This window comes from Mesocricetus auratus, unplaced genomic scaffold (genome assembly GCF_017639785.1).
Source record: "Mesocricetus auratus isolate SY011 unplaced genomic scaffold, BCM_Maur_2.0 Super-Scaffold_100676, whole genome shotgun sequence".
Taxonomy (NCBI): domain Eukaryota; kingdom Metazoa; phylum Chordata; class Mammalia; order Rodentia; family Cricetidae; genus Mesocricetus; species Mesocricetus auratus.
This window is the reverse complement of record NW_024429266.1, coordinates 146293051-146317819: the sequence shown is the minus strand read 5'-3', so window position 1 is coordinate 146317819 and position 24769 is coordinate 146293051. Positions and strand designations below refer to the sequence as shown.

Below are 24769 nucleotides of genomic sequence, written 5' to 3'. Positions count from 1 at the left end.
GGATTGAAGGGGTCATAGAAAGACATTAAGGCTTGGCAGCATGTGGCAGGTCAGAGTCCCCTGAAGAGAGCCCAGAGGAAGCTATTGCTTGTAGGAGAGTATATAGTTTCAGAAAGACACAAGCATTTTGGAGATGCCACTACCATGGGACAACCACTAAGGAAAGCAGCAGCTGTGGAGTAGAGCTAGCCCGAGCCTAGGAAACAAACTGTATACTGCAGAGCCAGAGCAGTATCCCTGACCATTTGTGGAGTCCAGAAGATCATGAATCCCAGACATCAAACACTGACGTTTTACACTGGTGAAACTTTGGGTTTGATTTGATTTGATTACAACTGTGCCCTAGTTCTTCCTCCTTGGAGAAAGAAAGTATTTAACTTATATTCGATTTTGCAGGAGCCCACAGTAGAGATACATTGGAGTTTTACAGATATTTTGGACATTTTAGAGAAACATTGGCTATTCTAGAGAAACTTTGAAGTTGAAAGAAACTTTAGAGTTTTAGAGACTAAAATTTTAAAGTGTCTGAATTTTTTAAAAGACTGAAGAAGTTTCAAAAGTTGGAATGTTTTATACTGATGTTAACATGTGATTTGGGGAGTAAACAAGAAAGGAAAGATTATACCTTAATAAGCAATGTATTTGTGTGTTATGTTGACAAGAGACCAACTGTGCTGGCTTGTTTTTATGTAAACTTGATGTCAACTAGGGTCATATAGAAAGAAGCAGACTTAACAGAGAAAATACATCCATAAGATTGGCCTGTAGCCAAGTCTGTAGGGCATTTTCTTGATTGATGATGGATGGGGGAGAGTCCAGCTCACTATGGGTGATGCCATAGTTGGGAAGATGCTTCATGATGTAAGAGAACAGGCTGAGCAAACCATGAATGAGCGAGCCAGTAAGCCGCACTGTATCATTCCTACATCTAGGTTCCTGCCCTGTATGAGATATTGCTCTGACTTCCCACAGTGATGCATGTGCCATGGAACCACATGATTCCAAGTCTCTGTAACTTTGTAAATAGCAAGAGACAATACTTGAGCCTGTATTTTCACATTTGTCATGTGTAGGGCTTAAGTGCAACAGAGAGAGCTTGGGTAAGAAGGGGCTGCTTAAGGAAAACTTTTCTGTACTGTAACTCTGGTGTGGAGAAACCACCCAATGCATAGTCAAAACAATACAATTATACCAAAGACAGCAAATTTAAATGTCTGGTTTTAGAAGAAACTATTTGAACAGTACAACAAAATAAGAATTTCACATTTTAACCAAATTGCATTGCCCCAATGATCTGACAAACTTTAAAGATATGTAAGACCTCCAAGCCCTTTACAGATTCCTAATGAGATAATTTTGTACATCTAAGACCCAGAGGAAATTCTTTGAAAGTGTTTTAAAATCTATTGACCTTAAGTATTTCAGTTTCAGAGAAATTAATCTAATGAAAAAAGAGAGAGAGAGAGAATTTTACCTTAATGTATCCCTTACCTTTTCCAGTTCTATATCTTGAAATGGGAATTGTCCTACAACCTTTTTATATGTCTCTTCACTTGTTACTGGTATGGGACTATAATTGTCAGAATCAAGTATGCTTCTATGAAAAATGAAAAGAAAGGGAGGGAGGGAGGGAGGAAGGGAGGAAGGTTACTCAACACAGAGACTTTATGAGACAATTTAATGATTTTATGTTTAGCACAATTTCAAATAAACACCTCCCAGTCCTTAACTTACTACACTCCTTCTACAATTCAGCCATTTTGGTTTGGGCATTTAAAAAAGAAATCAGAAAGTAACTAAGCTCTGAAACTAGTGGAACACAACTATAAACATGACCTTCTAGTGTCTGTTACTGTGATTTACAAATGGGCAGAAAATTAAAGGCAAGTGGAAAGTAAATGAGAAGAGAATACTGAAGCTGATCACTTTAGTAAGATATATTGGATCATAATCACAGTTTTAATTATGTTCTAGATAGTGTATTCTAACTTCACTAGGAAACGGTCAGAGAAGAAAAATAACTTTTTTTTTCCTGAGACAGGGTTTCTCTGTCAAATAGTCCTAGGGTGTCCTGGAACTTGCTTTGTAGACCAGGCTGGCCTCAAATTCCCAGATATCCACCTGCCTCTGCTTCCTAAGGACTGGGATTAAATGTGTGCACCACCACCACCCGATTGGAAAAATAACTGTTTTTTTCTCTTCTATCTTCTGCTAATAACAAATATTTTCCAGTAATAAGTAATCTCTCCTTGAGAATCCTCTGAAAGCAGAAACCCATTAAAGCTGTGGCTATTCAATGTTGTCTTTATTACCTGCATAAATAACCCTACTACAAAAGCAATTATCAGCATTACATACATCTGAGTTCTAGAAGTATATGTTTACAATAATATATGGACGAATTTAACTAAATAATGACATGCTCATGAACTGTTGTGAAGGGTAAGATTAAAAGATGAGGTTGAAGGTTTAAAAGAAACTTGAAAACAAGTTAAGCTGACAAGGAGATACAAGCAACGGGCAAGACGACCTCTTGGGATAAAAGAGGGACTGGGCTCCAAAACAATACAGAGAAAGCCTGTCTCGTAGAAACCAAAAAAAGAAAAAAAGAGGGGCTGGGATTCTAAAGTGGTTTACATTGAACCTGTATGTTACTTTGGGCAGTGGAGCTATTTCCATAATACTAGCCCCACCAACCCAGGAGCACAGGAGGTCCTCTAACCAAAAGTGTCTTCTTCAACTTTTTCAGAGTGCTTACTCTCTATTGTGGAGGTCTTTCTCCTTGGTGTTTAGGTTTATTCCTAGGTTTCTTTGTTGTTTATTATATATATTTGAGGGTACAGTGATGATGTATGGGAATTGTTATCCTGAGTTTTTTTTCTCAGCATGCTTGATCTTAGAATACAGAAAAGCTCTGACTTTGTATGTTGATTTACGTCCTATAACAAGAGATGTGTATAAAAGAAATAGTCCCAAGAGGCCTGTGCTAGGAGGAAATTTTCCAGAATAGCTTCTCGTTATTGTATGTATGTTGCAATAACTACTTAAATAACATGCTGCAAAAATGGACTGTCACAAGCCAGTTCTCTGCTTATGAAAAATGATGAATGATAACATGAGTTATCAAACAATGAATGGCTCACCAGGTGTTGGTGGCACACGCCTTTAATCCCTGCACTTGGGAGGCAAAGGCAGGCAGATCTCTGTGAGTTCGAGGCCAGCCTGGTCTACTGAGCGAGTTCCAGGACAGGTTCTAAAGCAAGACAGAGAAACCCTGTCTCAAAAAACCAAAAAGTGAATGGCTCAAAAGTGAACCAGGCAGTAGGACACACCAATAATTTCAGCACTTAAAAGGTAGAGGAGGGAAGATCGGGGTTCAAGATCACCCTGGGACACAGACGTCTCTTGGCTATAAAATGAAACATTTTCCTAAGGCACTTCTATCCATGACTTCTTAACTACCACTAACAAACTAAGTATGGTCTTCAAGAAAAACAAAAAGTATAAAATAGAGTAAAAAGACAAGACTATCTGGATGGTGTGAAACAAACAAACAAACAAACAAAAACTGCTTTTATCCAAGGAAGCAAACTTAAAAAACAGACTATGGGGTATTCCCAACACAGCAGATACTAATATATTGACACAGGATACCTTGGAAGATCATTTTGCAAATCATTATAATTCAACTGACTTCTGAATCATAAATTGGAGAACTTAGAAAAATCTACGTCACATGCTCTTGTTGCTCATTATATTTTGTAAAGTCGTGTTTATCTCCCCAAAAGACGCAAATGCATAGGGCAAGCAAGGACAGGAATATGGAAACAACTGTAGCCACTTACCTGAAAACCCCTGCCCACTTCTTCAACAGAGTCTCGCTATACTGGTCTCTGATTTCCAAAAGCATATCAAAAAGTTGATTCACAGGAAAACCATACACCTGAAAAAATAGACTTGTTTAAAAAAGGAGTCTTTTACACAAGCAAAAGTAAGATTAAGTGCCAAAAGATGTTTCATTATTTAAACAGCAATGAAAAAAAAATGACATCAGAATTGTTCATCTCTACCTAACATCTAGTGTTTAGCTCTTCAAAAACACACACATCAAAATTCCTAGGTTAGTCATAAAAAAGAAAATGATAAAAAAATTAAACCAACATATACTCTTGGGTGAGTTCCCTTTATGACTACTGACTACCCAAAGCAATTTTCCAAGAAAAGAAAAGAGAGAAAGTGCAGCTGCTATCATCTCACTAATACCTAATGCTACTCTAACATGGTTCAAACCATCCATCACTAAAAAGATGGTGGTAGAACACACTACAAGATACAAGGGTGCTATGATGGAATTACAAACACTTTTAAGAGTCTAATTTTTCACCGGGCGGTGGTGGTGCATGCCTTTAATCCCAGCACTCGGGAGGCAGAGGCAGGCGGGTCTCTGTGAGTGCCAGAGACCAGCCTGGTATACAAGAGTAGTCCCAGGACAACGTCCAAAGTCACAGAGAAATCCTGTCTCAAAAAAAACAAAAAAAAACCAAAAGTCTAATTTTCCAAATGGTGCAAGCAATTTTTTCCTCTGAGGGAAAAAAAGATTTATGAACTATTTAAGAGAGCATAACTAGCCAAAATAAAGCCTTGCTTGTTATAAAGAGGTAGAAATATCTAGGGCTAGGAAAAGAATAAACATTTAAAACTCAAAGGAGTGAACCAGGCTCTAGAGAGAACACAGTAACTCATAGCTGATGGAATTCTACTCCAGAAAGACAAGTGTCAACAACACACATACCTGAAGTGTGTCAGCGAAGAGTACAATGAGGTTCTTCAAATCTAACACAAGGTTTGGATCAGAACAGTAGGACTAAAGGAAATGGAGAAAAGGGAGAAAAATATCTTATGAAAAATTACATTTTTACTATGACATTGCCTAATGCACCAGCTGGTAAAAGCACCTATTGGAGGTGTCTAACCATTTCTTAGCACAAGGTAACAACAGATTCAAACACAAAAGAAATAAAGAGGTGGGGTTTAGTAAGATGATCAAATTCTTTGACATATGGAAATACATTTTGAAATTCACTAAGGAAAAAAACAAAATGGGGCCAAAAAGATGGTTCAGCGGCCCGGCAGTGGTGGCGCAAGCCTTTAATCCCAGCACTCGGGAGGCAGAGGCAAGCGGATCTCTGTGAGTTCGAGGCCGGGCTGGACCGATAGCCTCAGAAACAATACAGAGAAACCCTGTCTCGTAAAAACCAAAAAAAAAAAAAAAAAAAAGATGGTTCAGCAATCAACTAAAATTAAAAAAAATTTTTAAGAAACCAAAATGGATAGATTATTTAAAAATGAGCAACAATAAAATACTTTATATCAAAACTTGTGTTGAGTGACTAAAGACATTTTCAAAATATATGTTTATCTTTCTTTTTATGCAAATATTAAAAAAACAAGACTGAAAATAACCTAACCAGGCCGGGCATTGGTGGCGCACGCCTTTAATCCCAGCACTCGGGAGGCAGAGGCAGGCGGATCTCTGTGAGTTCAAGGCCAGCCTGGTCTACAGAATGAGTTCCAGGACAGCCTCCAAAACAAACCCTGTCTCGAAAAACCAAAAAAAAAAAAAAAAGAAAAGGAAAAAAAAAAAAGAAAATAACCTGACCAAACACTGCAGTGATTACAATTATAGAAAATAATGCCAAATAACCATAATTATGGAATAAAATGAAATACAGAAAATTAAAAGTGACAAATTGGTGATGTAAAAAAGACATAAAGATTTGGTCATTTAAATAAGATAAACATGAAATCAGTAATACAGGCATCCAGGTAAGTCTAATAATACAATGAAGAAAAAAGGTATTAAACAGTACAGGGGATATAAAACAAGAATAAATAAACAGGAAACAAAAATTGCAAATAAATACCATATATAACCTTGCCCGCACACAACTGATTAATTAGCTGACCTAGAAGAGAGTTTTCACAGGCAGATTAAAGAGTATATGTTACCAATTAGAATTTTCATAAATTCTGATATTCTAATTACCTCAGTTATAACTTTGTTTTTTGTTCTCCATGTAACCTCTCAGGATCTGATGGCAATATGTCCAATGTCCCCATAAAGAGGACACATTTGAGTTTCTCCCATTCCCGTATGTTTTTCTTCTACATACACTGTTCCCTGTAAAGGACCCTTGTTTTTTGGTGTCAAAACTAATATCAATAACAAAACAGCCCCAATCCTGCTGTTGGAGCTCTTCTACTTTACTTTCATTCTACACTGTTTGCTTCTTCTTATGTAAAAACTGGCCAAGGCACTGTCATGGTCCACCTTTCCTACACTTACTGGGTTATTGACATAAATGGACCTACTCAAGCCACCTAATTTTAAGTTTTCTGTTTAAAGGTTTCTATTTTTCACAATTTTCCTGCCACATATTTTATTGGATAAGATGTTTTAATTACCTTGAAGTGGCCATTAAAGCCTGTTACCTGAAAAAATCTGAAGTGTCCATTAAATACTTCTGAATGTAACTCACCTTTCATTGAACTAGCTAATGTGATGGATACGATGAAGAGTCTGCATGTCTGTTCATCTGGATTTGCTGTCAGTTTCCTCACTGTCACTCACTGAATCCTTTCTATTTTACTATTCTATTACTACAGGCAACTTGCTGGACACTGTATTTTCTCAACCTCAATCAGTTATATTCCAAAGTCTCTGCTACTATTCATGTTTCTTAGCTATTCCTCTCATATTTTCCACCTCTTTATGACTATGGGATAAACTTCTGACTTTGGCTTTGTCTTCTTGATGATGAAATGGCATGCAGCCTTAATCTTTGAATTAAATTTCTTATCTGATACTCATGAATTTTCAAAGAACTATTTTTATCTTGGATTTGGTTTTCTTTTGGTGTCTTTCCAATATTTTCTTCTGTTTTATAGAACATATACAAAAAAGGTAATAGCTGTAACTGTAATTGTAACAGCCCCAGTAAGTACTAGCTGCTTGCAAGTACTTACTCAAATATGCTCACCAGAACCTCATCGCTCCCACTCAGGAAATACTATAACCTCTTTCCTTGTTTTTCACTTGTAGTTTTTTAAATGATAGACTTTCTTTTTAGGTTTGCTAAGCTCTTACTTACTGATGGCTTAAAACAGTAAGTTTTAATAAACTGTCCATCATCCTGCCCGTACTGCCTTCTATGAGTTTAGCAGGTAGTTGGCCAGCAAAAGTCTAGACATCTTAGCCTGGGCAAGCAGAGAGGAAGGTCAATTGTAGAGCTAGAAGCAAAGAGCATAACATTTACTACAGCAATCCTTTACCTATATGTATAAATGTATATAACACATGAGGTATTTTTGAATGAATAAATATGAAGCACATAACAATGTACTAATGATAGCATCACTTTGTACACAGTGAGAATGAAGTCTATGAAATACACAGAACACTGCTGGACAGACAAAATATTATGGACAGACGTGAGTGACTGTTTCTTATTGCAGATAGCATTAACAAGGCAAGCTCAGTGTTGCAGAACTCATAAATTTAAATGAACCACTTCCACAATCCCCACATAGGGGTTGCCAAAGATATGTGTGTCAACTTTAAATCGGGGCAACACTAAACAGTATGCAGATTCTCAATGGTAAGTGAACACTTTCTGGGACATCATGCTACTTACCGAATGGGTGCGCAATGCTGCAATGGTCTTTGAAAGTGCCATTTCCCATAGTTCATCAATGTAGGCTCTATTCACTAATCCCTGGGTTGTATGCAAAATGTGATCTTCAACAACAAAAAAGCTGATATTGGGAAGAAAAGAAAGCACAGATGTTAGATGTTACAGTTGTTATATCTTGACCACTAAGCTATGATATTAATAGCTGGCATTTAACTCAGGGAGAATTTTTTTCTGAAGAAAGCTATTAATTATAATAAATGAAATTACTTAACATGTTGAGAATATATCTACAATCATATTAATATCTTAGACACTCTACTAAGACTGAGCTTTCATTTCTAACGAATGTCAACCACACAGCACAACAATTTGAAAGAGTAAAGCATACACAGCTCATACAGCCTACTTTCAGTATAGTTTTAAAAACAGGAAACTCATTTTAAGCAGATTATAAGCATTAAAATTTATAAATTTTAAGAATTCAACATAATATACATCAAAACAAGTCTGCAAATCAAGCTTATAACCCCAGTAACCCAGGAGGCTAAAGTAAGCCTTGCCTAAGCTACAGAATGAGTTTAAAAGTAACTTTATAGGACCTTGCCTAAAAACAAAAGCTCAGGCTGGGATATTTTTAAAAATTATAAACTTATGTTTTAAATTCCCTTGTTGTGGCTTACTGTACATTTAAAACATATCTTCAGTTACCTTTCTGCTCACTCAAATCAAAATAAAACTTAATTAGGGGATTTTTTAAATGAACAAAAAAAAAACCACACCAACATCTCATATCTCATGGCACTTAAACTGCCTGTGTAGTCAAAGATAGTCTGTTGATCCTCCAACCCCCTATGGCCCTTTGCTTGAATTATAAATGTTTGCCACCACACCTGGTCTTATGCATTACTGAGGATCAAACCCATGCATGCTAGACAATCACTCTAACAGTAGTTATATCCCTCAAACCTCAATGATAGGCATAATGAGAGTTACTCACTACACTGAAGCAATATGAATCTGATGATGAAAGAGAGCAAGGGAAGAAACAAGACAGAAAGCTAGAGAAAAAGTGAGGGAAGGAGGAAGAAGTGGGCAAGCAAGCTCTATGGAACAATTAAATTCTGTTGCCTTTCTTTTAACCACAGTTGCCATCTCATACTTGGAATAAGTTGCTTGAATATGGGGGTCTTTATTCAGTAACCTTAATTACACACCACTATGTCCATTTGATGAGAGCAACCACTGCATCCCATCCTGTGGGACCAGTCTGGCAGCAAAGTGTTTAATAAAAGTTATTTTAATGTAACATAGTCTTACTTACAGATTTCTGAATCATACATAGCTGTTTTTAGACTGGCAAAGAGCCAAATAGTTGTGACAGAATGGCTAAATTCTTTTAGACCTATAATATTTTACTGTCTGGAAAAATTCTGCCAATGGGATTGATTATCTTGTTCCATATTGGAACAAAGAATGAAGAAACAAAACATCAAGCATATTCCATTATGAGTCCATTTTCATTTATTTTGTCACAAAAGTACCCTCCAAGAATATAATGCTGAAACCAGTAAGTTGTACTGTTTGTTGTTTTTTTATTTTTCAAACAGCATATCTCTATGCAACCCAGGATGACCCTCCTCTTTCAACCTCCACAAGCACTGACTTACAGGTGTGTGTTACCATGACCCAGAAGATGTTCCCTCTAAACTGTAAGAAGAATTAAGTCTTTTCTTTTGAATTTGCCAAAAAGAATGTAAGAAATTTTCACAAGTAAAGGTATATCTTTTATAAGTCTTACAAATTAAGTATAGAAACTTAAATATGTACCTACCCTACAATTTGATTGAAATATTTCCTGTAGCCATCTAAAGTTTCATGCTGCAACAAAGAAAGCAAAATTACTGTTTCTGTGTTATTACTTTAAGATGTGAAAAATCATTACTTATTCTCAGGAAGCTTAATCTCATAGGCTATGAGATAAACACAATGATAATGCCATGATTCTGCATGTTAACAATGGGAACTAACTAACCTGATACATACCTAGAACTTAGAATAATAGATGGCACATAATAGTTAAGGAATGTTTAATGCTATTCTTACTTCAAGGCACATTCACCAAAGATGTGTCAGACTGACAGCAAGCAGATATGGGCAGTTACACATGCATAGGTATACAGACACACAGAGACACAGACACAGATGCACACATGCACACATGTTCAGCTACCAGAAAGAAAAGGGAAAAAGTATGGAAAATGCAAGTAGCAAACCTACCATGTTTGAGGGAGGCTGGAGAACTAAACGAGCCTGTTTTCGCCTCTGTTTTCGGTAGTAATTTTCAAACGTTTCTCGGGCACCCTGTAAAACAAGCAAGAGGAAATAATATAATTGAATAAATTATCCTTGAAATTGAAAAGAATGTAGTAGATTTCAGGTACGGAATTTGAAGAAGACCATATATCTCAAAACCTACTATTGTAATAATGATAATAATAATCACAGATAATAAAAGCAACTATGGCCATTTATTGGACCTAATCACCAAACCCTGAAGGATAGACAGGAGTGACCTTTACATGATCAGAACACAAGCTTCAGCATAGCAAGGCTGGTTTCTGAGTCAATAATCACAAATTCATAAAAATGAAGGTAAAATAAACAACCTTAAAATGTTATAGTAAGCAAGAAAATGTCCCTTTAAAACAAATAAAACATTCTAGAAGGAAAAATGCTCGGAATGAAAGATAGCTTTCAAATCATTCATAATCAAAGGGTCAACAGAAAATGGGAAAGGCGAGAGCTGAGGATGGCAAATCCTTTTCTCAGGTAGAGTCTTACCAAGAAGGGACAGAATAAGAACAAAAGAGATGATCCCTCATAATTCTTGATATATATTATTTCCAGTATTCCCCCAGGCAGGGGTGTCCAACCTTTTGACACTGTGATATGACAAATGCACTTGGCCACATTCATAGCTCTCCTGGGAAACACACTGGGTAGGTTTTCTGAACTCAACATGAGTGGTGTTCAGAACAATATTTGGCTCATGAGCTCTACACTCACAAGTTCTGTTCTGGGTTGAACAGTATCTCCCCCAAAGCCACATCCTTCCCAGAATTTCTAAATGTTTTAGCTGGAACAAGCAACAATTTAGATATGATCACTCCAATTGTGTGATCACGCCTGCTGGAGGATGGGTCTTAGTATACTATGGATGATATCCCCAAAAAAGTAGACCCAAAAAGACACAGACAGGGAGAATGGCATGTGCTGAAAGAGGAAGGTGGGTCAACACAGACCTAGAGCACCAAGAACTGCTGGGACCCACAGATGCCAGGAAGAAATAAAAAAGATTCTTCCCATAGTCTCAAAGGGTGTGGACCTCTAAGATGCCAAAATGCTTTTAATTTGTAATTCAAGCTTCTAGAACTGGGATGGAACATATTTCTGTTGTTGCAAGTCATATAGTTTGTGGTACTTGTGACAGCATCCCTAGGAAGATAGTACTGAGAGGGTTTTGAGAGGGTTTTGTAATAAAACACTTCATTGTGACTAAATGTTCTTAACCTGAGGCTCAATCATGACTTTTAGAAACATGAAATGGGCAAAGTGAACATAAAAGCCACCCTCCGCAACAATACTTGGTGATGGTTACCATACACTCATTGGTGAACTCTCCTCTAAATGTATCCCCCTGGGAACCTGTATTCCACCCACACATTTCCACAGAGAAGTAGCAGCACACTGTATATGCATGCTCCTTTTAGTGAATTCTTTCTGGAAAACAACGTTCAACGTCTTTATCCACAAAACTATCCTTACTTGCTTTCCTCAAGCACGTATTCTCCAACCATACAAATGTCAGAATCACCGAATAAATGTTTGAAAACAAAAATAAAAACACAAGTAAAAAACCTAAATTCTTCTTCATTTGTCTAAGTTCTCGCCTAGCCAGAAGTAAAACACAAACAATGATGACTGCCATCTAATGTGGACAAATGAATGAGGCTTTGTGTTTAGGTATGTGGAAGCAGGAAAATCAGCTTCTAACCAAGTTCAAACACATATTCTGCAGATAAACATTACAAATGTGCACGATCAAAAACAATGGGATCATGTCTGCCTAAGATTGGAAGAGAGAAAGGTCAAATAAAAAAACCTTTCTACGGATGTCTTTCCTAATAGAGGTAAAAAATGTATACACTAGCTAGCCAGCCATCTATGTATGTGGGCTCTGCATCTTTAGCCTCAACCAACTATGGGTCAGAAATATTCCAAAATGGAATAGAAGTTGGTAAAACGGCTTAGCAGGTATTATATCTAAGCCAGACAACAACAACAACCAGAGTACAATCCCTGGAGTCCCACATGGAGGAAGGAGAGAACTTATTTCCAAACTGTCCTAAGACCAGCACTATGGCATGTGTTTATACTCTAATGCAAAAAAAGCTGGGGGAGGGATGTGGATAAATAAATGTAATAGATTTTCTTTCAATAAAAACTCACAGAACTGTGTCTGTACAGAACACTTATAGGCTATTTTCCTTTTCTCTATTCACTAAACAGTAAGTGTAACAATTTCTTATGCAGACTTGCATTGGGTTAGACACCATGGCTAATCTGGAGGTGATTTATAGTGTCTGGATGATATGCACAGGTGACAGACAAAGCCACAGATATTGTTTTTGACAGTAGGGCAGGGTCGCTACTCCATGGATCATATGGAATAACCATGCACAGACACTTATTTTATGTAGTTATTGAGCCTTATGTCTTAAAACAATAGTGGAATCTTTGTGTAATGTTATAGAAAGGGGGAAAGGCTAACATCAGAAGCTGCCTCATGTGGGCAGTATGTCTACAAAGTATGCAAAGGAGGACAGACTAGGCCATTGGCAGTCTACACAAATCTTAACCAAGCAGTCTTTCTGTGGTATGCCGTCTATAAAAGACTTTCTTTTACTTATCACTGTAAAAGAAAATAATCCTGAAAAACAGAAAAACACCTAGACAAAGAACAAAGGAAGTGAATGGAAGAAGGGAAATGCGTACCATTGTTCTTCCGGCTTGTCTGCAGGAAGCAATATTTCCATTTGGGCAAAGCCTGTAATTTCACCACCCTGCCTGCAGCTGGAACACTCTTTTAACTGTCACAGCAACCAAGTGTAGACAGGTTTATTCAGAGATTTAAAAAAGAAAAAAAACCTTAAAGGGCGATTTTAATTTGTGTCCATCTGTAAAGGGGAGCACTCTTCCTAGGGCCCCATAATGATGTTCAGCGGGATATTACACTTCACCAGATGGCTAATTTGCACAGCAGGCCTAAAGCAGGGTTTCTTTCATTAGAACTGCCCTAAAGATCAGACTGCAGGAACATGTGTAAAGAACAACCCCAAGATGCCCTCTATTGCTTAAATCTAGAAACATTCCATTCCCAGATGTAAAAACCCATTCAAAGTGTTCCCCCAACAAGGTCACTCAGGAGTCAGCATGGTTTGTGTCACAACTCTGAAAACCTACTTTATGGGTCAGAAAAATGCCTGCATTTCAAAAGCCACAACAATGTCAAAACATCTCAGAAAATAAGCTACAAAGAAAGGGTAATTGCTCTGGTAGATAATTTATCATTAAAAAATCATTATTTTCAAATGCCTCCACTTTTTATTGTATTCAAAAGCCTACAAAAAATGAATCTACATAAACTTCTGACCCTTCTAGGAAAGAGCAGAGGCAGTCTGATGTTCTGGCAGAGTCGTGTTTATTTTTCAGATGCCCATATAACCTGTGTTTGTCTTGGCATTTCCTCCTGTAGCGATACCCAGGCAGGAGGCACGGAAGAGCATCCCCTCTGGGGTTTAAACACAGAAAAGAAAGAAACCTGAGGTCTAATGATTATGGAGCAGTCTGTGCTTTTGAAGAACATAAACATCATGATTAACAATCTCGGCCTTTATAATTAGCTTTCCCCGGTCCACGACAGAGTGTTAATTTATTAAATATTTTCACAAAGAGTCTTTTATTATCAGATTCAGTTCAGCTGGCTCCTTTCAGAGCATTACCAATTACAACCAATAAAGCTCTAATTGATGACTGCTTTTTATAACCTTTGACCTAAGATGATAAACAGTTGTACCTTAAAGTGAAAGGGTAAACCTCAAAGGGAAGGGTGTCTTAATCATGCTTAGTAAACCAAACCGCTTAGAATTACAACCTACTTACCTGGCTTGAGCAAAAATGCAGACTTCCTCTGTGATTAGGGCAATTGATCAGGCAAAGATTTGAATTTCACTTTTAAGGTAAGTGTTCCTTTTGCTACAGAATCCCTAACCTGAATAATCTGTATGTAACTGTGCGCTTTATGGACTAATTACTTAAAGAGTACAATCCGACCCAGTTCAGGACAATTAACAGGAAAAATTTAGTACATGACATAATTCAATACATAACAATGAAAACCTAAGTTACTATACACTTTTTAGAACAGTGTGATATGAGTTACATTGTCCCCACCCCAAATACCACCTTTTCATTACACAGCCTCTGACATACCAGGAATAACCAAGGATATGTAAGAAGGGGATAAAGCAAAAAATTTCTGAGAAAATTTTCTATACACAATAAGCAAGGAGAGTCATTGTTTCCATAAGAAAGAAATGGATCTAAAAGAACTCCAAGAAAAAAATGGGGCATTTCTGCATTCTCTCCAAGGAATTATTCCCAAAGCTGGTAGTCAGACAACGTACTAATTTACTTCACAGTGTAATTTTTAAGGAAAGCCTCTTATAAACTAATTTATTTGTGTTAATCTTCTAAAATGATAAGGTGCTTTACAATTTGGAAGCTGAAACTTCTCCAAAATAAGTCTCCTAATCTGCATCCTCTGTCAAAAGTGAACAGAGCCTCTGCTTAAGAACTAATTGGGAAGTGGGGCTTTTAAAAATATAATACCATCTTCATATAGATGAAGGCAATGAAAGATTGGTGATAGTTCTCAAAATGAAAAGTAAGGGATTTACAGAGAAGGTGCAATGTAAACATTTTATACAGAAATAGTCAGACAGCTTCAAGGTGACTCCCCAGAGAGCTGCAAGGAAGTCAGTGCTAGAAGCACAGAATCTGAGGTTCAAAGTACTTTATAAGCTGAGTAATCCACGTTCTTATTATGATGCACAAATGAATGTAAAGAATGCTTTATTGAAGACACACAGTACCTCCTAAAATTTAAATCACATTACACAGACAGACAGACGCACGGGCTCTCAAACATACATGCACAGCATTTGGTTACTTAAGTAAAGATTAGGAAGATTTGTTCAAATAAATCTTATCCCCTGACATACACAGAGATGCTGTATAAAAACAGACAAATTTAGAATCTAAACTATATAATCTGTCATACTAAGATTCGATGGCTTTTAAAAAATTAGCAGAATGACTAAAAGTAAACAAGGTGGAAAACAGGTTTATAATTGATAAATAATATAAGAAATAAAAAAGAAAGAGGCAAAAGTTGAACAAAGTGTTCTACTGGAACTTTTGGTTGAACTTCCTATCATGAGAATTCTACATCAAAATACTGTTGCAATAGAAGAGATAAAACACCACCAAACTTCACCTGTTCCCGCCAACAGCAAATGTATTAGAGAACTATTACATCACATAGGACATTTACAATGACATAATCATGATACCTATTTTCAAAAGTACAAGGATCTCCCAAGTTCCCTTTCACAGCTCTGACTGCCCTCTGACCCTGCACTGCATAGTTCTTGGTAACCATTAATCTGATCTCCATTCTGTAATTTTGTCATTTTAAGAATGTTACATTATGGGTTAGTCAGATGGCTCAGCAAATAAAGTACGTTCCATGAAAGTATGAGGGCTGGATCCTAAAACCCACACAAATGCCCAGCAAGCTTGGCAGCCCACCTGAAACTTCACAAACTTGGGAGGTAGATACAGGGATCTCTGGTACTAGATGACTAGCTAGATTAGCAAAACAAATAATCTCTGGACTCAAGTCAGAGATTCTACCCCATTGAATAAGTGGAGAGTGATGTCAGCATGGGCCTCCACACTCACACACTAGCACATGCACAGGTGTGTGCCCATCCACATACATGAAAAAAACATGAGCATGCATACAACATATAACCACATGCCAAAAAAATTGGAATGTCTCCTTAATAGAATTATGAGATGGTACCTACTAGGACTGCCTTATTCGTCTGCAAAATCCACCAGGCTGATGACTGTCAATGTGCATTTCTTTGTAGTGCTAAGGAATAATCCACCAATAAATATTCTTGTGTAGATTGTAGCCCAGAAGAGATAAATGATCATGAGTGCATTTTGGTTATACTTAAGTTTGGAAAAGCACTACCCTGATTTCCAGAGTAGCTCTACCATTTAATCCCCACCAGAATCTTTACCAGAATTTCATAGTACATAATTTGTACATAACACAGGATACTGTCCCTTAGCATACTGACCCATTTACCAATTTCAGGGAAGTTGTGGAGACCATATACCTTTTTAAAGCCTTACAAAATTACACTAGGTGTTCATCCATAAGGAAAATTTCCATAAATTTCAAAATTAAAAGACATTGCATTTATACAAGTTAGGTAAAATTATATGAATCACCAATAACATTAACAAAAGGTTAAGTAGACTATCCCAGTTCTATGTATTTTATCAAGTCAAAGTAATATCTAGATCCACTCAAAAGACTTGCATAAGAATGACACTGAAGCACTACACTAAAAACAGTCCAATTTCCTTCACTATTCATAAAAATAAAAAGAAGGAAATTACTGAGACATGCAACAACCGGCATTAATTGCAAACATGCATCCCCCTCAAAAACTGTTTGCTTCAATAAGTATAAATACCCCCTGCTTATAGAAAAAGTGGTGCCTAGCCTCTAGCTGAAGGCAACAGGGATTTCAAAAGTGCATGTGAAATTCAGAAGGTGCCACTTTTCCAATCAACTTAGCAAATGAAAACAACACAATATTAATCCTAACCCAGAACATCTACTCCATATTCTTTTTTAAAGGAATACCAAATAATCATTACCTTTTTTTGGAGGGTTACATGTGAGACAGTTTTAAATGTGTATGCCTTTTAATTGTCTTTAATAATTCCAAGTAAGTACTCATCAAAGTAGTGAATAAAAAAATTATCTAAAATACCCATAGATAAGGAATTTGAATTCAGGTTCTAATCTTATGAGTTAGAACCCCGGTTTAAGCCCTCAACTATATCACCTGTAAAATGAGAATTCCATATATACTGTCAGGGTTATAAAATGATGCTATTTTGAGGATTAAATAATATAACCTACACAAAATATCAGCCTACACAATGGGAAAAGATCCTCACCAACCCCAATCTGACAGAGGTGTGATCTCTAAAATATATAAAGAACTCAAGAAACTAGACATTAAAAAAACAAATAACACAAAATTTTAAAATGGGGTACAGATCTAAACAGAAAATTCTCAACAAAAGAATCTCAAATGACTTAGAAACATTTAAAGAAATTTAAACAGCTAGGAAACTAGGAGGACCCTGAGAGAGACATGTATGGACATGACCCCCCCAGAAGGGGACAGGTACAAGCTCTCCTGAGTAAATTGGAAGCACGGGGTTGGGGGGAGGGAGGGAGGAGAGAGAGGAGGGGAGTAGAGGAGGAGGGAGGAGAACATGAAGGATCAACAAGGTCGAGTTGGGGAAGAACAGAGAAGGAGAGCAAGGACACAGGTACCTTAGTAGAGGGAGCCCTTGTGGACCTATGGAGAAATCTGGCACTAATGGAACCAGTATTCATCACTAGTGCAAGAATAAGCTTTGGGAGTCCATTTCATATGGAGGCATATTCTCTCAGTCTAGATACAGTGGGGGGGGGGGGGCGCTAGGCTCTGCCCCAAATGATGTGACAGACTTTGATGATCCCCCATGGAAGGCCTCACCCTCCCTGAGGAGTGGATGGGGGTGGGATGGAGGGGGTTGGTGAGGAGAATGGGAGAACAGGAGGGAGAAGGAACTGGGAGAGGTATGTAAAATAAGATTGCTCTTAATTTAAATAAGAATTAAGTTTTACCGGGTAGTGGTGGCACATGCCTTTAATCCCAGCACTCAGGAGGCAGAGGCAGGTAGATCTCTGTGAGTTCGAGGCCTGGCTGGACCGACAGCCTCCAAAACAATACAGAGAAACCCTGTCTCGTAACCCTCCCCCAGAAAAAGAAGTTTTAAAAAGAAATGTTAAACATCCTTAGCCATCAGGACAATGCAAGCCAAAATGACTCTGAGAGTCCATCTTACACCTGTCAGAATGGCTAAGATCAAGACCACTGATGACAGCTCATGTTACAGATGATATGGAGCAAGGTGAATACTTCTCCACTGCTGGAAATCAATATGGCAGTTTCTCAGAAAATTAGGAATCAATTTAACCTCAAGACCCAGCTATATCAACCTTAAGCATATACTCAAATGATGCTCAATCATACCATAAGGAAATTTGGTCAACTATGTTCATAACAATGTTATTCATACTAGCCAGAACCTGGAAACAACCTAGATGCCCTGCAACCAAAGAATGGATAAAAAAAAAATGTGGTACATTTGCACAATGGAGTATTTCTTGGCTGTTAAAAACAATGACATCAGGAAATCTGAAGGCAAATGGATTGAACTAGAAAAAAATCATCCTGAATGAGGTAACACAGACTCAGAAATCAAATATGGTATGTACTCACTCATAAGTGGATATTAATCGTAAAGTAGAGGATAACTGTGCTACAATCTACAACCCCAGAGAAACTACATAAGAAGGAATGCCCAACGGAGGATGCATGGATTTTCCTGGGAAGGGAAAAATAGAAGAGATCTCCTGAGTAGACATGGGGGTGGGCAGAGATGGAAACATGAGGAAGTGGGTTGGGAGGGGAGTACTGAAAGAGATGTCTTGATTTGAAGGACATTTTGGAGTCAGGTACAAACCTGGTGCAAGGGAAACTCCCTTGAATCTACAAGGATGGCCCCAGCTAAGACTCTTAACAATAGTTGCTAGGTAGCCTGAAGTGATCTTCCCTTGTAATCAGATAGGTGACTAGCCCAACTGTCATCAGAGACCCTTCAACCAATAACTGATTCAAACGGATACAGAGACCTACAGCCAAGCACTGTGCCATGCTCAGGGAATCCTGTTGAAGAGAGGAAGGAAGATTTGTATATGCCAGATCAGTCAGGTCATCACAAGGGAGCCCAGTAAAAACAACTAACCTGGGTTCACAGGAGCTCACAGAGTCTGAACCAACAACTAGGGAGCCTGCATGGGACCAACCTAGGCCCTTTACATATGTGTCACAGTTGTGTAGTTAGGTCTACTTGGGGGACTCTGAGTAGTGGGAGCAGGACCTGTCCTTAATGCTTTGGCTGACTTTTGGGAACCTATTCCTCATACTGGGTTGCCTTACCCAGCCTTAATACAAGGAAAGGAGCTTAGTCCTACCTCAACTTAATATGCTTTGCTTGGTTGACTGACACCCAGAGAAGGCCAGACCCTCTCTAAACAGAAAAAGAGGAGGAGTAGATTGGGGGGTAGACAGAGTGGAGGTGAGGGGAGAGGATGAGAGGAGAGGAGGGAGGGGAAACTTCGGTCAGGGTGTAAAATAAATGAATAAAGTTAATAATAATAATGATATAAAGGAAAATATACAACATACACAAACCACATACGATGGTACAAAGCCTGCAGGAGTTACTAACTAAATAGAGTCATTATCATCACCTTCATCATAAGCTCTTACAATTAGCATCTCTCCTTCCCTCCTGATACAACATATTATTACATAAATACATACAAAAAACAGTAACATGAGTCTATTTATACAAAGAAATATTTGTGGTATGTGTAATTAAGTATGCGATTATTGCAATTAATTGCTTATTAAAGGACATTAAATGTGTCTAGAAAAATGACTTTGAGGAAGCCAATGAAACTGTGGTGAAACTCTTAAGTCACTTGGTTTCTTGAAATTTTTCTGTTTTGTTTTAAAACAATGAACAGGGACATATAGAAAAGACATAAAGGTATTTCCTTAGTTACCTTTTCTGTAACACAGGGTCTATCTCACAGGCATTGACATGTCCACTGGCTAATTCCACTGGGTCAGGATCAAAAGAGTCTAACACAAATAATGGGCAATGATTGGCACAGACTCCACCTGACACCGAGCTAAAGAAGACAGAGGAAGAATGAGACCCCCTGAGTGTGAGAGTCAGTGAGGAGGCCTGGGCAACCTATAGGGCCCTGGGCAGTAGATCAGTATTTATCCCTGGCATACAAATGGACTAACTGTGTCCATAACACAAAGATCTCTCAGCCTGGACTCTTAGGGGAGTGCCTGAGTGAAATGGCAGACTCTGGATATTCCCTATGTGGAAGGAAGTGGGGATAGGGTGGGAGACTGGGGGGATGGTGAAGGGGTGCAGGAGGAGGTGAGGGAGAGGGAACTGGGATTGACATTTGAAGCAAGCTATTTAAAATTAAAGTAATAAAAAAAGAATAAAAGTACTTCCTGAAAGTTGATAGGTGGGTACTAAAGTGACTCTTGTACTGTGTCTAGTGTTAGCCAGTGCCAAGAGTTAGCAGAGCTGGTACCAAGAAGAGAACTCACTGTCCTAAAAGCTTTGGTAACACTGAGATCAACTTCCACATGTCACTGAAAGCACAGTAGCCAGCTATCTGCAATACCCTCACCCAGAAAGTACTGAAGACACAACTCCAGGATCACTAAGTAGTGCACAGCAGAAACTTTCAACTACAGTACAGTTTAAATGGTCAAATATCTAAAGGCTCTACTAAGAAGAAAATAACAGTTAATGCCTGGAAAGAAGGGAATTTTTTGCTCTTTTCTGAATGGGAAGGCCCTCTTGAAGTCAGAGCCTAGAACAAACTGCACATTAACATGACATAATAAAGAACTATTTGGCAAGTTGTGGGAGGAAGATCTGCCCTAAAAATGGTCCAGAATGACTCTGGCCCCAACTAACGGGGCTGGCAGTGACCCTCTTAAGATAGCACCTGAAACTCCCCACCTGATTTTCCCAAGCTAGACTTAGAGAGAGAGCAACAGACAGAAAGGTAAATTTCAACTAAAAATCATCCTGACAAGCCCAAAGCTACTTCAATCCTGGCACATTATTAGAATCCTCAACAGGCAGCCCTCCCAGTCTTTGGAGAAAATGACTCAATATATTCCTTCTGCTTAGCACCCCTCCCTACCCATTCACTGTTCTACACCAAGACCAATGTACTTTACCGGACTTCCTTTCTCTAGTTCTATACATCTGACTTCCAAGTCATTTCCAACATTAGAAAGTAAGATATGGCTATTATTTTCAGTGGAATCTTTCCACAACCACTTCGATAATAGCTTTGTCAAACATCAAAAACAACAATTAATGCAAAATAATACCATGGATTTATTTTTCAGGAATTGGCCAGAATATATCATTATGGAAAAGCCTTTTTTTTAATTCAACTGTACAGAATTTTCTCTACAATGGAAACATCAGTGATACAGTAGAGTGAAAGTATATTTCAAATGTAACTCCTAAGTTCAGGCTTGGGCACCAGGTTTGCCAGTTACTAACTCTGTGATCCTCTGGGCAGTTCATCTGATTTTACTAACCCTCAATCCTCTCTCAGTTCTCAAGTCAGCTCACAGGTTGATGCCATGAAGCTCCTTTGGGATTAACCACCTGTGACAGTGCTACTGGAAACCATAGAGCTACTAAGTATGAAAAGGCAAGGCAGTGTGGGAAGCTGACTGTAAAACCTAGAACTATAACTAACACTGGGAAATGGAGGAAAGATTAAACTATTGCTCTTTTTCACCAGGAATATATGAGGTTCTTACTATTTCATACTTTCAAGAACTGAAGACACAGGTATAAAACTAAGATATACACAGAATAGTCTGCACTTGCTGCTAAATAAAGGATATTTCACAAGTCTTTTCACTTATGCTGAAGTAAATGAGAGACTAGAAAGCTGAAACAATCTATGCTTCAGTTTTTAAAAAAATACAGTACAATTTTCGCTTAACGATGATGTGTTTAGGGGCTGTGGAGCTGACTCCATTGGTAAAGTGCTTGACACATAAGCATGAAGACCTAAGCTGGAGTCACAGCAGGCACATAAAAGTTGGATGTTACGATGCAAACCTGTAAACTTGGAGATGGGAGGGTCCATGGGGATTGCCGGCCAGCCAACCTAGGCAAATTGGCAAATTTCAGTTAACAGTGAAAGACTATGTTTCACAAAATATGGTGAAGAAATGATCAAAGAATAACACCAGACATCACCGACCCCAGATATCCCTGAACATTGCATTGTGTTTTTATTCTATCTATCTGCTTATCATTTATATTGCTCATCTGAAGACTTTCAGGATGAGGATCTAGATGGACATGTCTGTTGTAGCATCTGTCTTTTTACTTTCTGTATGGTATTTGCTGTGAACATTTCATAGATATCCTTTCACAGTAAGAAATAAAAAGTAACAGATACATGCGTTAAGAAAACACAACATGGGACTTATATAGGGAAGGAAAGGAATAAGACAGCAGGTGTGAAAGACAGGAAAATTAGAATAAAATATAATCACACACAGATACACACACACACACACATATATGTTATAATGAAACCTTAGAATAATAAGAAACTTCTATTCATTACGGTATCCATCTCATGTCCTATGTCATTTAAAACTATGGCTTAACCTTCTTTATCCTTTCAGTGTATGAAAAGACATAGTAGAAAATCAGCATTCTCAGACTGACTGGTTTTTCCCTAATAAATCCACTGCAAAGTCGTGTGAGAACTAAGTAACAAAAAACAAACAAACAAACAAAACCACACATGCCAGACATGGCCCACTCAGGCTTGAACCCCAGAGCACAGGAGGAAAAGACAAGAAGCCCTCATTCCTCGTAAAGACTGCCTCTGACAGGGTCCAATATGACAGTGATAAAATATCCACACCATGATAGACTCAAAAACAAGCACAAAAAAGTCCAACTTCATGCATGTTACCAATACTACATATGACCTCCATAAATAAACAAACTAAATTTAAATCATGGGACTAGAATTATAAAAGAGATACACAATAAAGATTTAGTTTCAAGCTTCTAGAGAATGAAACAATCTTCAGCGTACCAATTCTTAAATCTTGGTAACATGCTCAGAGTGCTAAAAACCAGCATTTCCAAAAGACACAACCAAGAAACAACTAAAATGATTTCAAACCTATTCTTCTCTCAGTGGATTGCAATGTGGATTTCACCAATGGAAAGTAGCCTTTGCATATAAAGATCAAAACTACACTGCATCATTGAGACACGTGCCAAGCACAAGTGACAAAATGCTGAAGAAGAGTTCTTCTTCCCTACTTCTGAACCCTTGTATCATGCAATGGGTATGACCTCTTCTGTCTGTAATCATAAAAGTTAACCAGAAAAGATTCCTTACAAAGAACTTATTTTAAATGTCAGCAACATACATGAAAATCCTAGTAGAACTTAGAGAAACAAAGCCATGATATGGACTCCAAGTTGCTATTAATTAACTTAACATCCAGAGATATTCATGAAGGTTCTAAATTATCCCAAATTGATATGCCAAAATGACAAGAATTGATAGTATTTTTATGTACTATCATCAAAATTAAAAGAAAAATGGAATGCACCATGGGCATAGCTAACACTTTTATAGAAATGACCAACATCTTAATACCAGAAATGACTAGGAAATTGCTTCATCAGTAGAAGGAAAAGAGTCTCTTAGGTACTAATTTGCATTTGATAAGCAGCAATATTCAGCAGACATGCCTACAAGCCACAAAGCAGAGTCCATCACCAGTACAGTTTTAAGATTTCAAGGAATCACAGCAAAATAGAAGAATTGCAAATGAGTGACACTAAATTTAGTAGCATTTTATTTAACTGCTATAGCAAAATACTATCATTTAATAAGTAATTTAAGTAAAAATAATGTATGAAATACTTCACAGACATTTTGGTGATATAGCATTAGCATCTGTCATGCCTCCTACAGTTTATGTCAGGTCATGCCACTTTTGTTTCAAATGACCCAAGCCGCATGTGACTAGTAGCTACAAAATAAGACACCAAAGGGCTAAACTACCCAGAAAAGAAGTTACACTCAAAGACACCAGTATAGACTAGGCAATCTATAGACTGTTGGTACACAAAAAATATTTAATAGTTAGATAATCAAAGTGATGAGTAACACAGATTCTTTATACAACAAAAACAGCACAGCACAGGCGAATACATGAAAAGTTTCAGCCTCACACCAAACAGGTTGTATCAATGTGGAGTGGTCTGCACCAAGTACCTCTAGCCTCCTACTCTATCACTGTAGTGTCTAAGGTTTATGACAGAAGTTTAGGCATGAGCCTCTTATGGTGGAAACTAAAAAGGCAGAAGCTAAAAGCATGACTCGGACCACAACTAGAGGAGCCAGTTAAAACAACAGTGCCTCACTGATTCTAAGTGCCATTTTTCTACTGATGGGATAAACTAAAGTATCTAATTCACAAGAACACATCGCTATCCACCCACAAAACTAAGACTCAAGAGCTGTCCCCAGAGCCAGGGTAGTGCAAGACCTCCAGCTGACTAAACAGCTTGTCCAGAACTTGATTGCCAGAAGAGCAGAGGAAAGTGAACAAAAAAGAAGGGGGAGTAGAGCATCCAATACACTTCTCTTCCCTGTTATTTGTACTCCCCACGATGACAGAACCTCTAAGAGCAGGCAAGAGAGCTAAGGAGAGAGCTCAATCTTGGCAGAATGGGCTGGTTCACATTTTTTCAGAAATTACTGCATGTTCAAACAATGGGATATTTGTCAAAGTACAACTTGATCACCAGAATTCATCTGTTTTTCATAACCACGTTTGACCTAAACTGTGCTGACTAAACAAGGTACCCTGTGTTTCCCAGCCTGGAAAATGTGGCTCTCAACC

The 24769-nt window shown here is 37.9% G+C and overlaps 1 protein-coding gene across 4 annotated transcripts in view; it reads right to left on the bottom strand.

Annotated features, from left to right (window-relative positions):
• Exoc6b (exocyst complex component 6B) overlaps window positions 1–24769 on the bottom strand; it is a 437176-nt gene that overhangs the window by 208969 nt on the left and 203438 nt on the right. For all 4 annotated transcript variants that reach the window (XM_040738232.1, XM_040738230.1, XM_040738231.1 and 1 more), the window contains 6 exons: window positions 9972–10055; window positions 9526–9572; window positions 7695–7815; window positions 4793–4864; window positions 3846–3943; window positions 1492–1597 (listed from right to left, as the gene is read on the bottom strand). In XM_040738232.1, coding sequence (XP_040594166.1) covers window positions 1492–1597; window positions 3846–3943; window positions 4793–4864; window positions 7695–7815; window positions 9526–9572; window positions 9972–10055 — 528 coding nt within the window. The remainder of the gene's footprint in view (window positions 1–1491; window positions 1598–3845; window positions 3944–4792; window positions 4865–7694; window positions 7816–9525; window positions 9573–9971; window positions 10056–24769) is intronic.